Source organism: Mauremys mutica, chromosome 3 (assembly GCF_020497125.1).
Source record: "Mauremys mutica isolate MM-2020 ecotype Southern chromosome 3, ASM2049712v1, whole genome shotgun sequence".
NCBI lineage: Eukaryota > Metazoa > Chordata > Testudines > Geoemydidae > Mauremys > Mauremys mutica.
In genome coordinates this window covers 126,004,765-126,022,615 of record NC_059074.1, presented here as the reverse complement: position 1 = coordinate 126,022,615, position 17,851 = coordinate 126,004,765, and the positions used below count along the sequence as shown (strand labels likewise).

The following is a 17,851-nucleotide window of genomic DNA, read 5'->3' as shown; positions in this document are numbered from 1 at the left end:
TAATCTACCTACTGTGCAAGTATAACCTTCCAGTACAGCCCCACATCTGCTAGCTCAGTACGTAAGAGCCTAAGTCAGACTCAAATCAAAGTAAAGCAGCTCTATAAGCTGTACCTAGCCTCTGTTTGTCAGAAGGTGGAGATGGATGGTAGGAGAGAGATCACTTGATCATTGCCTGTTAGGTTCACTCCCTCTGGGGCACCTGGCATTGGCCACTGTCGGTAGACAGGATACTGGGCTAGATGGACCTTTGGTCTGACCCGCTACGGCCGTTCTTATATGGTCTCGCATGCTATTGTTATTGAAATGGCTAGTAGCTTGCCTGAAATAAAATTACAAAGCCTACAAAAAGGTGATTAATTTATCTTTATATTCACTGACATGTATCTTTTCCAATGTATTTTTTTTAACAATGCTCAAAAAAAATACACATTTTGAAGGCTTGTTTCAGTATTACAAATGTCCATGACCTATATACTACAGCAGCGCCATGCATGACAGTATAGTTAAGAAACTGTCAATGTTTCCATTACTGACTCTGTTTTTCAAGAGTTGAAAATGGAAATACAAAAATGTGCTCCTGGCTATAACTTACTGTTTTCAATATCTTAGGCCTGGTATTTATTTTTTAATATTTGGGTTTAAATCTGTTCATTAGTCATTAGATTCTGATACACAGAGAAGTTTAATTGTTTCATACTTTTTTGGTGCTCTTTTTTTAAAAATATGGATTTTAAACAATGAAAGTGAGTCAATACAAATTAAGATCTCCCCTAGTAACATGAACTCCACAAACCATTAAACAGCTCTCCTCAGAAATTTTGTTATTCTGTTTTATGATCTGTGGATCATAAGGGAATCTCACATTTTTATTGGGATTTTAACAGCTGTTAACATTAATGTAATAATCACACAAAATAAGTAGTTTAGAGTAACATTAATGGTCTGACAAATACATTAAAACAAGAAAGTTCAGAGTTGACAGATACTTCAGCCAAGATTTTCAAAGGTGCCTACTGATTTTAGGTGCCTCAGTTTGGGCTGTTCAACTGGAGACACCTTAAAGGGGCCTGATTTTCAGAAAATGCTAAAAATCAGGCCCCTTACAGACCTCTAAAGTTGGACTCCCAAAAATCACTAGTCACTTCTGAAAAATCTTGACCCCTTAAAGTAGGCATGGAGTGACTAGGTACTGAGGCAGATTTATTAGATATTATGTAAATTTCATATAGACTGCTGACGTTTTTAGTAAGTTGAAGCAGTAACTCTTAAGTTTTCTTGCTTATCTTAGCTAAAAATCAGACTGTTACCATAACAGTGTAAATTCATTATAAAGCCATACATCTGTGTAGAAGTTCTGCAGCTTTGCTGATTTCTTCAGTTACGTTCTCCTATAGACTGATGGTTTTGTGTATCCATCGCCAGCAACGGACATCCAGGTGGAAAATTCAACTCCTTGTGTGAAAGGTTTTGCTGAACCAGATGAAGAACAATATTAGACTCAAGCTGGAATGAACTATTTCATTCAGTTCTTGCTATGATTTTATAAGAGCTCTCTACATCTCCAGTCTTTCTGAAACACAAGGCACAAATAGGGAACAGACATTCCAGCAAAGAATGATTGTCTGAAAATAGCAGTCCACAAGAGTCCTCAATCCAGCACTTGAAACACCTCTACTGTCCAGTTCTATGCCACATCCTCTATATAATCTGCAGCATCAACATCACTTAACTGAGAAATGGTAAGATCTTGTGTGAGGTCTTCAAGCTAGAAAACAAAATCAAAATCGGACAAGATATATTTATTTACATTTCAAAATCTGTTAAACTATAAAGTCCTGCAAAAAGCATCTTGCTAGCTTACAGCCCTGTCCTGAAAGGTATCAATTCCAACATATGAGATACTATGTGCACTCAACTGCCCATTAAGTTAATGAGAAGTACCTTATAGAATTGGGCTCCTAATGCCACTACTTTATTTTTCCAACCAAATAAAGAACAATTGATTTAAAATAATTTTTTTCTCATTTGAACCAAGTAGATTTGGAGTCACTTGCCCTGTTGACAATTTTAAAAATGCACTGAAAATTTTCAGAAGGCGATCTAGGCAATAGGCTGTTAGCATGCTGTCACCAAAGAACAATTCAGCTGGTAGCAGTACCTATTAATTGTAATATCTCAGAATCCCAGCAAAAATACTCAGCAGAATCCCAGCAAAAATACTTTAAAGTGTTCTGATTTAGAAAGGGCATATATTCTAACAATGCAGACAGAGGTATGGAAATTTGATAGCCAGCGCTGAATAATGAAAATATGAGCACAACTAAGGCAGTTAATAAAAACTCTTGCATATGCTACAAGATTACAAGAAAATCTCTCAACTGTTAGTTACTGCAGAGTTAGACCAAATTACTATTATTTATTTATTTATTTGCTTTAAAAGAGTCAGTATAGAATCTAACCCTAACAGTAAGTGAATGGTTATAAATAGAAGGCAGTTTTAATGAATGGCATGACTATATCCACCTGTGCCCAAAGTGTTTATTATATGATGACAGTTGTCCAGAAAGGACAGCCAAACATCTAACCACAATATCTAATTAAAGATTAAAAGCACGCCCACACAATAAAAGTCATACTTTATCACTGGCATTCAAATCTTCTGTTTCCACAGAAATTTCTTCTATTTCTTCACCAATACTGATGTCACTTTTTTCTGAGCGATGACTGGTACTAATGACAGAAAAAAGAATAAAAGGTGAAAATAATTAGATTTTCTTTTTCTGCTGTACAAGAATTCCCACCACACTCACACACCTCTATAACAAAGCGTGTTTAGGTTAGATAGCCCAATTTTTACAGAAAGGAAATTTAAATGATAAAAATATTTGAGAACACACCTGTAACTAAATTAAGATGTGAGAAATAAGCTGTGCCATGTAAATTGTAGGATCAGGGCCTTAAATATTATTGCTCAATTGTCTTCCCTTCATGCTACTGAGTTTTCTAGATGCAAGATTCAATTTGGACTCGTATATAGACAGTTAAATAAAAATATTAATTAAAATGTATAAAAAGTAAATGATAAAACTGCATTGTTGAGAAGAGCATATTTTTCTTTAATAAAAAAAACCCTAAAGCTTGTCAGCATCCTAAGGACACTCCTGCCTAGAGAAAGTATAAAAAAGATTTATATTCACAGATGTATAGCAGACAGATGGCAGCATTGTCAAACTGATCATGATAAAATTGAACCTACTTCTGGTTCAATGTAACTAGAAAACTGAATGATGTTTACTATCCATTAAATATCAGACTGTAGCAATAGAAGTATTCTTCCCTCTTACCTGTTGAAATCATCAACATACTCATCTTCATCTCCAATTCCTAAATAATGAAAAAAGTATTTTACTGAACAAAACAGATTCCCTCTGTAGGAAATACAAAGAGATCAAAATTATATTTGTGTGTCAGAACAGAGTATATAAATCCAGCTGTAGGTAGCAGGAAGAGTAGATCCTCTCAAAATTTGTATAGATTGGAAAGAGAAATCAAGTCTGATGTTAGCTAATTGCAACCTAACCTCTTTTCCTAATTTAGACAAAGCCTAAATCAAGCGCAGCATTTCAGTGAATTGGACATGGATTTCAGCTCTGTAGCCAAACCATCAGTAGTTCTATTTTGTTGTATAACTTGATACTTCTGAAATTAGTATATCATCATGACGCAAAGGAAAAGTAGGAAGAATAGTAAGAGACCAATATGGTTCCATTAGGGCTCTTTAATGACTTTAAAATCAAAAAGGAATCCTACAAAAAGTGGACAAATTGCTATGGAGGAGTATAAAAGAACAGCACAAACATGAAGGGACAAAAAACCAGAAAGGCTAAGGCAAAAAATGAGTTGCAATTTGCAGGGGACATCAAAAGCAATAAGAAGTTCTTTATTAAATACATTAGGAACAAGGAAAAAAAAGATGAAGGGAAATACAAGTCCTTTGTCTAGTAGGGAAGGAGAACTAATAACTGCTGACATCAAGAAGGCTGGAGGTATTTAATGCACCTTTTGCTTCAGTCTTCACCAAAAACATTAAATGGTGACAAGATACTCAACACAATTAATATTAATAAATAGGGCTGTCGATAAATCACAGTTAACTCATGCGATTAACTAAAAAAATTAATCGCGAATAATCGTAGTTTTAATTGCACTGTTAAACAATAGAATCCCAACTGTAATTTATTAAATTTTTTTGGATGTTTTTCTACATTTTCAAATATATTGATTTCAATTACAACACAGAATACAAAGTGTACAGTGCTCACTTTATATTATTTTTTATTACGAATGAAATAGTATTTTTCAATTCACCTCATACAGGTACTGTAGTGTAATCTCTTCATCGTGAAAGTGCAACTTACAAATGTAGATTTTTTTTTTTGTAACATAACTCAGCTAACTGCTAAAATGAACAAGTTTGTTTACATTTATGGGAGATAATGCTGCCCGCTTCTTATTTACAATGTCACCTGAAAGTGAGAACAGAGGGTCGCATGGCACTTTTGTAGCTGGCATTGGTATCTACGTGCCAGAAATGCAAACATTCATATGCCCCTTCATGTTTTGGCCACCATTCCATTGGATATGCTTCCATACTGAGGACGCTCATTAAAAAAGTAATGCCTTAATCAAATTTATGACTGAACTCCTTGGCGGAGAATTGTATATCTGCTCTTTGTTTTACCCGCATTCTGCCATATATTTTATGTTATAGCAGTCTTGGATGATGACCAGCATGTATTGTTCATTTTAAAAACACTTTCACTGCAGATTTGACAAAATGCAAACAAGGTATGAATGTGAGATTTCTAAGGATAGATACAGCACTCGACCCCCAGTTTAAGAATCTGAAGTGCCTTCCAAAATTGGAGAGAGACGAGGTGTGGAGCATGCTTTCAGAAGTCTTAAAAGAGCAACACTCCGATGCAGAAACTACAGAACCTGAACCTCCAAAAAAGAAAATCAATCTTCTGCTGGTGGCATCTGACTCAGATAATTAAAATGAACATGTGTTGGTTCGCAATGCTTTGGATTGTTATGAAGCAGAACCCGTCATCAGCATGGATGCATGTCCCCTGGAAGGGTGGTTGAAGAATGAAGGGACATATGAATCTTTAGCGCATCTGGCATATAAATATCTTCCGACACCAGCTATGACAGTGCCATGTGAATGCCTGTTCTCACTTTCAGGTGACATTGTAAACAAGACGCAAGCAGCAGCATCTCCTGAAAATTTAAACAAACTTTTTGAGCGATTGGCTGAACAAGAAGTAGGACTGAGTGGACTTGTAGGCTCTAAAGTTTTACATTGTTTTGTTTTTTAATACACTTCTTTTGTACATACATTTTACATTTATAAGTTCAACTTTCATGATAAAGAAACTGCTCTACAGTACTTGCAATGGGGGAAAACTGAAAAATACTATTTTTCAGTTGTTTTACAATACATGTATTTGTAATAAAAAATAAATATAAAGAGAGCACTATACATTTTTATTCTGTTAGAATTAAAATCAATATTTGAAAATGTGGAAAACACCCAAAATATTTAAATAAATGGTATTCTATTATTGTTTAACAGCATTATTAATAGCACAATTAATCAGAATAATTTTTTTTAACTCCCTTGACAGCCCTATTAATAACAAGGGGAAGGAATGTATGACAAAATAAGGAAAAAAAGATTAAACATTTAGATGAGTTAAATGTATTCAAGTTGGCAGGTCCTGATGAAATTCATCTTTAGAATACTTAAAGAACTAAGTAAGGAACCTCAGAACCACTAGCTAATTATCTTCACGCACTCATGGAACATGGGTGAGGTCCCAGAGGAGTGGAAAAGGGCAAACATAGAACCTATTTTTAAAAAGGGGAACAAAGATGACCCAGAGAATTATAGACCCGTCAGCCTAACTTCGATACCTGGAAAGATACTGAAACAAATTAAACTATCAATTTATAAGCATGTAGGAAATATTTTACGGAAGTTCTATGGCTTGTGTTATACAGGAGAGCAAATTAGGTGATCACAATGGTCCCTTCTGGCCTTGGAATCTAGGGTTATAAGGAATAGCCAGCATGCATTTGTCAAGAACAAATCATGCCAAACCAATGTAATTTCCTTCTTTGACAAGGTTACTGGCCTACTCAATAGGGGGGGAAGCAGTAGATGTGATATATCTTGATTTTATTAAAGCTTCTGACAAAGTCACACCTGACATTCTCATAAGCAAAGTAGGAAAATGTGATCTAGATTAAATTACTATAAGGTGCATGCACAATTGGCTGAAAGACCATACTCAAAAAGTAGTTATCAATGGTTTGCTGTCAAAGTGGGAGGGTGTATCTAGTGGGGCTTCAGGGATCAGCTCTGGAGCTGGTACTATTCAACATTTTCATTAATGACTTGGATAGCAGAGTGAAATGCATACAAACAACATTTCCAGAAGACACCAAGCTGGGAGGGGTAGCAAGCACTTTGGGAGGAGGATTACAATTCAAAATGACCTTGACAAACAGAACTGGTCTTAATTAAACAAGAAGAAATTCAATAAAGACAAGTGTAAAGTACTACACTTAGGAAGGAAAAAAATCAAATGCACAGAAATAACTACAAAATGGGAAATAACTATTTAGGTGATAGTACTGCTGAAAAGGATAGGGAGTGGGGGAGTAGAGGGGATCACAAACTGAGTATGAGTCAACATTGTGATGCAGTTGAAAAATGGCTAATATTCTTGGGTGTATTAACAGGAATGTTATATGAAAGATACAGGAAGTAACTGTCCTGTACTGAGCACTGGTGAGGTCTCAGCTGGAGTACTGTATCCAATTATGGGTGCTACATTTTCAGAAAGATGTGGAAAAATTATAGAGTCTAGAGGCAACCAAAAAAATGATAAAATGTTTAGAAAACTTGACTTATGAGGAAAGGCTACAAAAACTAAGCATATTTAGGGAAAAAAAGACTGAGGGGATAGCTGATAACAGTCTTCAAATAACTTAAGGGCTGTTATAAAGCAAACAGCGATCAATTGTTGTCTATGTCCATTGAAGGTAAGATAAGAAATAATGGGCTTAATCTACAGCAAGAGAGGTTTAGGTTAGATATTAGGAAAAACTTGCTAAACATAACAGTAATTATGTTCAGGAACAGGCTTCTAGGGAGGCTGTGGAATCTGCGTCATTGAAGGTTTTGAAGAACAGGTTGGACAAACACCTGTCAGGGATAGTCTAGGTTTACCTCACTGCAGGGGGCTGGACATTTCTATGATTCTATGTTGATATTATAATTGGGAGAATTTCAAAGACACAAAAGGCAATTAGAGGTGCCTAAATCCCACTGAAAGCCAATGAGAGTTGCATGCCTAACTTCCACTTGTGCCTTTAAAAATCTGCCCTAAAAGCCTATGCTACCATTCTAAATAAAGATCTTAAGTGAACACTAATTCTGAGATGCATTTCCATGCTGGATAAATTTACTCATTTTATATATTTTGCCATAGAATTGAGAACAATGGTAACTGGACACTGTTGTCATCAATCAGGACAATGTAACACTAATAGCAATATGGGGAAATGCTTCATAAAAGCTAGTATCATATTAACTTAAGCTGCTTTACAAGACATTTTATTTTTTTCTTACAGTAGGCTTCCCTCTAGTGTTCTAATCCAGTGCTTGTCAAACTATCTGATGTGGCAGGCCGGCAGTCTTCCCCCCCCCCCCCCCAATGTGTCAGGGACCAGTACCGTATTTCCGCCATATTATTATCGTTTTTGCATAGGGACGTAGCACATCAGATCAGAAAAACTAACATTCTTCACTGTATTAATTGGAATGGGAGTGTTGTGTACATGCAGAGATGTTCCCATTTAAATACATTGAAGACTGACTGAAAGGCTGTGCATCTGGGCGTATAGTATAAAATGACTAGATCCAAGAAATTATTATTTGAACATTTGTAATAATGTTTATTCATTATATTGTTTCTGATATAAATTAAATTAAAATTGGCAGCCATTTTTAATTTATCAATATTATAACATGTACTTCTGAAAACATAATATTATTTAATAGTCGACTTTTATCGACTGATAATTATTCTTGGTGGAATTCCGGTGTGATTTTTAAATTATACTATTATTTCTCTCTTTCTTTCCTGGAAACTCACCGTGGACCAGCAGCCAATGGCTCGCAGACCAGCACCACTCCACGGACCACTACTTTGAGTAGCACTGTTCTAGTCAACAATACCTTACTGACAAGCAGACCAACTACAAAATTATAACCAAAATGTATGCATGGGGTGGCTTGAGTTTCTGTTGTATGTGTAAAATAATTCTGGTAGAAACATACAAATAATTCCTGCCAGTTAGGAATTTTGTATGAAGAATATCTTGCTTCTCTTACTCAAGCAAGACTCCCGCTGACTCCAATGGAACTTTTACCAAAGTAAGACAGCAGTATATTTCAGTGTCTCAGTTTCCTTGAGGAGCTGAAATGGAACTCAAATGTAAGGCATATCAAAACTAGGATGTTTACGTTCCCTCATGCTCAACAACTACTTGCCTAATTCAAGAGATCCAAATTTTGCATTCACTAAGCGTAGATCTTTCAAAACAGAGTTTCTATTTGCACCTGTAACCAAAAAAATATTTAAATCAGAAATATGTTTGGTTATTGTTTGAAAAAAAGGGCATACTTAAATACATCCATCAACCAATTAAGTCTAGTATATTTTTCTATAGGCTAATATTATATTCAAATTTTAAGAGCCAATCCTGCAAACACTTACAGACATATAATCATAGGACTGGGAAGAGATCTTGAGATCAACTAGTCTATCTCCCGTCTCTCCTGCCCTACTCAAGATACAAAAGGATTTCAATATTATACTTACTGTCAGGCTCTTTTAGTGAAGGTGCTCCAGCAAAGGAGCTTACCCCACTCCTTAGGGGGGGTGCATCAGAAAGAGATGCAAGGATTCCTCCTTGTTTGTTGGACTCTGTTTTCCTAAAAAGGGAAACAATTTGTAACTAGATATGTGACTCTCTCTTCTACCATCCATTAAATATGTATGCACCTAGAAATAATATTGTATGCAGCAAAAGATCAGGTGAAGGAACTATTCACTCTACAATCTAAAAAAGGTCAAAAACTTTCTACTGGAAGTTGGTGGTAAAAGTGTCAAGCAAGACATGCAAGAAGAAAGTTATTTTCTCACCTATTCATGGACTCCTGCCTGCCTTCTGTCACAAATAGATCTCCTGCATCTTCTTCAGTATCACTATTTTTATCAGGGGGCCTTTAGTTATCCCCACAAATACCATGTAGCCAAGAGGAAAAGATTGAGGCATAAATAAATATATCAACTAGTTTCTGCTTTTGAATTATGATCAGTTTTGTTCAACAAAACTAGTAACAGTCACGTTGTAGAAAGCATGCCCCTTGAGATTGCAGCAAAATGGATTTCTTTCATCGCCACATGATAAACTGGTTTAGCTGCCATTACATTTAGGAATGGAATATAGATTAACACGTTATTTACAAATAAAAGATGCGACAAGCACATTGAAAGTCTAAGTTTAATCTTCACCATTCCCAGAAAATATTTTCAGTGACCAAGTTGTGACTGGTTTCATGTAATGTATTTTACACTTATTTAATGAGATGATGTCTGAGCAGAATCTGATTTTGCATTAACTTTCTATGGTTTTAGTGATTTTAATGTATATTTAAACAAGTTATATAAATTTATGATGACTCCACATTACATGTACGTGCACATGAAATGTGATACACTGTGGAGGAAGATTACAAACTATTATTTTACTACATGTATAATAAATCACAAAATCTGTAGAACCTTGCTAATTAGCATTTTGCTAATTCATTTACCACAATTTGCCCACCCAAAGATGCCTTACTATGCAATTGCTATCAGTATCTGCATGCTACATAAACTAAATTAAGATACAGAAGTCTAAAAATGTATGTAATATTGATATGGAAAGAGATCGTTAGCATAATCCATGTAATTTGACAAACCTTGTTTCTTTTCTGCCATGGAGATTTGTTCTTTACAAGGCAATTTAGTTTTGCTGCGTAACAAAGCCTTCTTTTCTTGAACTCTTATCTTCCAAGCATTTTCAGGTAGCAATTATGAATAAGTATTACCATTCAAGTCATTGGCCTTTGATGCTTTTAACAACTGATGACCACTTGAGTACTCATGTAATACTGTAGTAGTAAAATTCCTGAACACTGTTTTTATTGCATTTCCTTATGTTTATAAATATAGGTTAGTTGTATTGTTTGCTAACTATTGCATAAACCTATTTAAGTTCTTCTAATGTTGTTTTGAATTATTAGATGACAAACACAGGTCTATGAACTGTAGAATTTGCACTCATGATTGTTATATTTAGTTTTCAAGGACAGTAATTAACACAGATGCACTGGACGTGTTATTCTAACTTATGAATAAGGCTGCGATTTAGTGACAGAGGTCACAGAATCCATGACTTCCAAAGACCTCTGTGACTTTAGGCGCAACGGGCAGCAGGGAGGGTTCCCTACAGCTCCTCAGAGCTCTTGCCCACGGTGGGTAGCAGGGAGGATCCCCAGAGCTTGGAGCCGCCAGCAGAGGGGGGACCCTGGAGCTCCCAGCCTCTCCCACACCCCGCAGCTGCCCAGGCTACCCATTTTATCATGGGTATTTTTAGTAATAGTCAAGGACTTCCATGAATTTTTCATTATTGCCCATGACCTGTCCATGACTTTTACTAAAAATGTCGTTGACAAAAACATAGCCTTACTTATGAACCACAATGTCAGTTAAAAGCCAAGGTAATCCGGCAAGACAAAAATGTAGGAAATTGCAACAATCCTGGGATTCTACCTGCTTTGAAAGACACTATCACCATCTCAGATTCAATGATTGGAGGAACAAATTCCACTTCAAAAAGTTTTTTTTCCTCCTGCTGATGATAGCTCATCTCAATTGATTAGACTTTTCCTGTTGTTATGGATACTTCCACCTTTTCATGTTCTCTGTATGTATAAATATCTCCTGTCTGTGTGTTCCATTCTATGCATCCGAAGAAGTGAGCTGTAGCTCACGAAAGCTTATGCTAAAATAAATTTGTTAGTCTTTAAGGTGCCACAAGTACTAAAATTCCTTTGAAAGTTTCATTTTAATATTTTAAAGCTGCCAGTTTAAAGATCACGCACAATTATTAGATCTGACACGGGTATTCCCACCTATTGTTTTATCCCAGTTTATGACCTCACAATCAGTTGGCTGTAGAAATTAACATGATGTTACAATCAATTAGTACTTAAGATCCTAAATAAGCAGGAGCAAATCAAAGATGCTATTTTAATCCTGATATGGCTACTGATAAAAAAAAAAAAATAACCAAAAAATAAGCAGAGTTCTTTCTAATGTATTTGTTCAATATTTTTCATGAGAAGTCAGCTGCTCGTTAAATAGGAGCATATCTTGTAATTTTTATTTCCCACTAGGTAACAGTCATAAATAATCCCTTTCTGAAAAGAGTTTGCTGGTTTATTAGAAATAGAGGGGAGAATGATCTTGTGTGGTTACTTTGTGCCGCACCAGGATCCTCCTAGCATAAGAGCGAGCATCTGATACTGCAGGGCCAACATAAGAGGGCTTAGACCAGTGGTTCTCAACTAGGGTATGTGTACCCCTGGGGGTATGCAGAGGTCTTTCAGGGAGTGCATCAAATCACCTAGACATTTGCCTAGTTTTATAACAGGCTACATAAAAAGGACAAGTGAAGTCAGGACAAACTAAAATTTCTTAAAATGACATGTTTATATTACTCCATATACACTGAAATGTAAGTACAATATTTATATTCCAATTGATTTTATTATATAATAAAAATGAGAAAATAAACAATTGTTCAGTAATAATGTGATGTGACACTTTTATATTTTTATATTTGATTTGTAAGCAAGCAGTTTTTAAGTGAGGTGAGACTTGGGGGATATGCAAGACAAATCAGACTCCTGAAAGGGGTACAGTAATCTAGAAAGGTTGAGAGCCACTGGATTAGACCACCTCACTGTCTGTTGCCAATGTAAAAGGGAAAGAGTGGGGCATGGATGGGTAAACCTCCTGCTATATCAAGCCTCAGGTGCATTTCTGGCACACCCAAAGTTAGAGCAACTTTGAAGTTGCTCTAACACAGCACAGTGGAAATGGCTCTGCTCAGAGCTGCAGCAAGATCAAGGGAATGAGAATGTGGGCTTTGACACTTTTGCAACTTTCAGTCAGACTTGCACTTCAAAATATAATTTCACTCATCATGAGACACTACAAAACCACAAAGTGCCCTAAAATGTTTGGGCCTGCAAAGGTGACATGTTCTAGAAAAACAATTACTTTACTGAAAACAAGTCAGTTTGGACACACTGGGTAATAAATGTGAACACTGATTTATATAAGGGAACTTTTTCCATGAGCAAGAGTCTTTCCGAATACTTGTATTGTATGAAGCTGGTGTGTCTGTGTCTGTGTGTGAGTGAGAGAGAGAGAGAACTAACAATATTTTCTTAACTACTCCAGTACTGTGGGTTAGATTTTGCCAGTCCTTGTGAAGTTATGCAGAGAAATAAAGATTCTCCCCTCCTACTTGTGCAGCTGCTTTAAGGTTGGCCACAGTTGCATCTCCAGGGCTCAAGGAGCATAGGGTTTGTACCTCAGATACTTACTCCTAGCATCAAATGGGTTGGAAAGAGCAGGGTTTAGCAAAGCCAAGGCTCCACCTGCCCTTCTCCAACCAACCCCACCAGCCACATCAGTTGGCTTGGTATCGGAAGGGATCTATGCAACATCCCCAAAAGGGTGAAAATTACTCACCAGTGCAATCAGGGAGCCCCAGAAGGTATTGTGCATTTCAAGCAGGATGTTTTACAGTGCACCTACACACCACCTTTTACTACAGGCTACATGCAAGTAACACATCTAACCCAAACCTACTAAGCATCAAATAAATGTGTTAACTAGGGAGCACGGTTTACTTACCAGCCATAGTTTCTCTCCGGTTTTGGTACTGGATCATCAAAAAAAGAATCTCCCTCTATATCATCCTCATCTATAGCTGGATCACTTTTTTCTTTGGTATTTAAGTCTTTGTTGTGTGGTTGAGAAACTAGCTTTGTCTCATTGGGAAGAAAGTGAATGCTGCTTTTGCTCTTTGTTTCTCCTGATGAAATACTTGTATCACTTTGACTGGTTTCGGCAACCTTAAATAAATAAATACATAAATACATAAATAAATAATCAAATTTACAGGAGGGAAAATGCCTTTCCTTGACTGAAGTCATGGAAATAGTTTCTCATGACTGAACTGCAGTCCAACTGTTAATAAAGGACCATCAGGGAACATACACTATGCAAGTCATCCACGTAATCAATTTTTCAAATTAAATGATATAATTTTTCTATTTTTGTACCCATATAACTGTATCAACTAAGAAAAAAAATCCTATTTCAAAGCCATCTAAAGAGCTCTTAAAAAAAAAAAATCTATCCCATCCCCTCTGTAGGACTTTATAATATAGGTTATACCTAGAAGCAAAGTCAAATGAACCAAAGAGACTGTAATGCAGAAAAATGTACTAGAAATTAGTAAAATGTACTTTTTGTGTAGGCAATTTAGTTCCTAACTAGGCATGTTTCAGTCTTCCACTTCTATCTAAATTAAGGTTGCCTGAGCAACCTTAATTCTGTTTTTTTCTAATATTTGAGTACTTGATTTTTTTAACCTTGCAAACATAGTTAACAGATGGTGTTGGCATATAGAGATAGAGAGATTAAGTATGGGGGGCTCTACAGCTGGATTATTTATGGGACAGAGCTAATGACTTGTGTTCTAAACTTGGTTCCAAGACTACCTTGCACAACTATAATCAAGGTACTTATCCTTTATCTCTCTATTTGCCAATCAACAGTATAAAAAAAAAGAGGTTATCAATATTTACCTACCATAGGGATGTTGCAAAATAAATGTTTATGAAGATACTATATAAATGCAAGGGAGACAAGGTGCATAAGGTAATATCTTTTATTATACCAATTTCTATTGGTGAAAGAGAAGCTTTTGAGCTCCACAGACCTCAAGAAGAGCTCTGTGGAGCCTGAAAGCTTGTTCCTTTCACCAACAGAAATAAGTCCAACAAAGGATATTATCTCACCCACCTTGTCTCTCTCATATTCTGGGACCCGCACGGCTACAACACCACTGCAAACAAAATATCAGTGCAAAACATTCATGTGCAGAACTATGTAAAGTGACTATGCTAACACAGCACTCCATGACCATATGTGTTCATTTTTCCAAGTAAAATGCTGTTTATTCTAATAATTATGGCACAAAGTCAATATAAACTGAGAATTAAGCTATGTTCCTTCCTTCTTATACAACATCACAAGTAGTAAAGCCAAACTGTTGTGTTAGTGACAACTGTACAAACCCACTGACATCAAAGGGGTTTTGAAAGATGTAGATGATTGGAACTTAAACAAATTAGTTTGATGATGCACAAGAAAGGATGGAATACTGTTTACTCACACTTAGTTGCATTGGCTCTTACAAGTTGAACAAGAATAAAATACAATCAAAACTTACTAGTTAATATTCAGCAGAGATGACTCTGAATGCATACAGGCAACAACTCCATGGAGTAAGAAAGTGCTATTTTTAGAGTCACTTTTCAGAGTAGAATCACACTTTAAAGGTAGTCAGTGAAGGTGAGAACAGAACTCAGAAGCAGAGCTTGGTGGAGAAAGATAATTCCATTTTGTGGAAGTCCCGCCCCCCTTTGGAACAAAACCTCAACATGTATACGTTCTCTGCGAAAGAGACTAGAGCCCCATCTCCAAGGCAAGTCTACATGATGGGCTGCCCCAGAGGCACAGACCTCAGGAACCCTAGGAGCCCAGGCTGCCAAGGAGCTGGGTGAGCAAGTTAGCAGAAAGCCAGGCATGTTTCTTGCCTAGGTTTCAAAGGAATTTAATCAAATTGGAACCATCTCCATGAAAAACTTTTCAATTTCAATTAATCAGAAAATTCTGATGAAAAAATGTTACACTGGAATTTCTCCACCCAGCTCAATTCAGAAGTATTTTATTCTTCTTCGAGTGATTGCTCCTATGCATTCCAGTCAGGTGTGCGCGCCGCGTGTGCACGGCTCTTCGGAACTTTTTTACCCTAGCAACTCCGGCGGGCCGGCTGGCGCCCCCTGGAGTGGCGCCGCTATGGCGCCTGTTATATACCCCAGCCGGCCCGTCCGCTCCTCAGTTCCTTCTTACCGCCCGTGACGGCCAGTTGGAACTGTGGAGTGCTCTCTGTCCTCCACTACCCTAGCTCTCGCTACTGTTCTCTGTATATAGTTCGTTTAGTACTTAGTGTAGATAGTTTTTGATAGTTAGTTAGTTAGGTTTAGGATAAGGTTAAAGGGGGGTATCCCCTCCCTTTCCTCCCCCGGTGCGGGCTCATGCCCAAGGCACCGGGCTTTAAGCCCTGCGCATCTTGCCAGAGGCCTATGCCAATCGGAGACCCACACGACGCCTGCCTCCGCTGCCTTGGAGAAGGTCACCGAACAGATAAGTGTTCGATCTGTTCCGCCTTTAAGCCGCGAACTCGTAAGGAGCGGGACATTAGATTAAAACAACTCCTAATGGAGGCGTCGCTCCAGCCCCCGGCACCGTCCGCGCCGGCACCGAGGGCTTCATCGGTGCAGAGCGCACCGGCGGCCCCGAGCCGCTCCGGCACCGCGGCTCCGCAGCCTCAGCCAGCGGCTCCGAAGACCCGACACCGCTCGCTCTCGCCTTCTAAAAAACACAAACTGGCGAAGGCACTTGCTAAGGCCCGCGCTGAGGACTCAGCGAAGACGATTGCGCCACCTGCGGCCCCTGCGGTGGCCGTGCACAAGACGTGCACCGGGCCTTTGACTCCGGCGCCGCAAGGGCCGTCGAGTCCGGCACCGCCACACTCCCCGGCACCGACCGTGGTCGAGCCCCGGCTGCCATCTACGCCGGAGACATTCTCCTCGGCGCGCGAGCTAATACAGCTCATAGAGGCACCGAGCCTCCGGCACCGCCGGCGCGGGCTGTCGTGTCGGCAGGGAAACCGGCCATGATGCTCCGGCCGCCCTCTCCGGACAGACGGCACGGATGACGCTCCCGGTCCCGTTCCCGGTCCCGCCGCAGGTCACCGTCCCGTCACTCGCGATCTCGGCACCGCTCGCCATCACGGTACCGGTCACAGTCTCGACGCCGGTCGCAGTCCCGGTTCCGTTCGTCATCGCGGTACCGGTCGCACTCCCGGCGTCGCACCAGGTCCCGATCGCTGTCGCGTCGGCACCGACAGAGGTCTCCGTCTCGGCACCGTTCCCGGCACCGTTCCCCGCGCAGCCGCTCCCGGCACCGCAAGTCCGAATCCCGGTCGAGCTCCCGGCACCGGTCGAGCTCCCAGCACCGCGGCAGACGTTGGTCTCGGTCACCGTCCCGGTACCGTGAAGACCGGCACCGATCCTTGGCACCGTCCGGGGCCGAACTGCCTCAGTCGACGGCGCAATCCATCAGCGCCTCGGCACCGCCATGGCCATCCCGCTCTGCATCGGTCGCCTCCGCGGTGGACAGCAATGCTCACCTACCGCCTACCCCACACGGCCAACCTCAGGGGGCACAGCAGTGGGGATTCTGGGTGCCATGGGCCCAGTACGAGTCTCAGGGGGTGCCGTTGCCCCCAAGAGCCCCTGCTTCTGAGCGCAGGGTACCAGAGGCGACTGTTAGCCGGCCGCCCCCTTCACCTCCACGTGAGCCTGACCGCGAGGGGACCATGCAGCCCGACCCAGCCGACGAACAGTCCGCAGGTCCTTCGACGGAGGTCGCTGTCCAGGGCTTGTCCTCGTCGTCCTCACCGGACGAGGCGGTGGCCGGAGCTTCTACCAAGGAGCCTCCGCCTATAGACCTGAAGGCTCACCAAGACCTGCTTCGCCGCGTGGCGACGGCTATGGCTCTTCCAGTGGCGGAGGTTCAGGAGAATGAGGACCCTATCACTAACGTTGTCGGAGCAGAGGCTCCAGTGCGAGTGGCGTTACCGTTTGTACGGACAATACAGAAGAACGCCACCACACTCTGGCAGACGCCGGCGTCCATCCCTCCTACGGCTCGTGGGGTCGAGTGCAAATATTCAGTCCCCCCCACGGGCTACGAGTATCTCTATACTCACCCAACCCCGGACTCGTTGGTCGTCCAATCGGTCAACGACAGGGAGAGGCACGGTCAACCTGCCCCTGCGCCTAAGTCGAAGGACGCGCGGCGAATGGACCTGTTAGGCCGCAAGATCTACTCGGCGGGCGGCCTACAAATGCGCATCGCCAACCAGATGGTCCTCCTCACCAGGTACGTCTTTGACATCATGACGTCCCTGGCGAAGTTTACAGAGCTCCTGCCAACAGCCTCCCGCCAGGAGTTCTCGGCAATGTTGGACGAGGGAAAGAAATCATCCAGGTCCTCCATCACGGCCGACGCCGCGGACTCGGGAGCTCGGACCTTAGCCTCCGGCGTGACGATGCGGCGCATCTCCTGGCTGCAGTCCTCCACCCTGCCGCCGGAGGTGCAATATACGTTACAGGACCTGCCGTTTGACACTCAGGGTCTCTTCTCCGAGAAGACTGATTCCCGGATCCAGACCCTAAAGGACGGTCGCGTTGCCAACCGCACCCTAGGGATGCGCACGCTGGCTCCAC

The 17,851-nt window shown here is 40.3% G+C and overlaps 1 protein-coding gene across 2 annotated transcripts in view; it reads right to left on the bottom strand.

Annotated features, from left to right (window-relative positions):
• Positions 1-350: 350 nt before the first annotated feature.
• CEP43 (centrosomal protein 43) overlaps positions 351-17,851 on the bottom strand; it is a 68,683-nt gene continuing 51,182 nt past the window's right edge. The window contains exons 8-13 of one of the 2 annotated variants that reach the window (XM_045011663.1): positions 13,119-13,339; positions 8,961-9,073; positions 8,630-8,698; positions 3,348-3,387; positions 2,640-2,733; positions 351-1,768 (exon numbers count right to left, since the gene is read on the bottom strand). In XM_045011663.1, coding sequence (XP_044867598.1) covers positions 1,688-1,768; positions 2,640-2,733; positions 3,348-3,387; positions 8,630-8,698; positions 8,961-9,073; positions 13,119-13,339 — 618 coding nt within the window. In that variant the 3' untranslated portion in view covers positions 351-1,687. The remainder of the gene's footprint in view (positions 1,769-2,639; positions 2,734-3,347; positions 3,388-8,629; positions 8,699-8,960; positions 9,074-13,118; positions 13,340-17,851) is intronic. The other variant, XM_045011664.1, reaches the window with a different exon arrangement.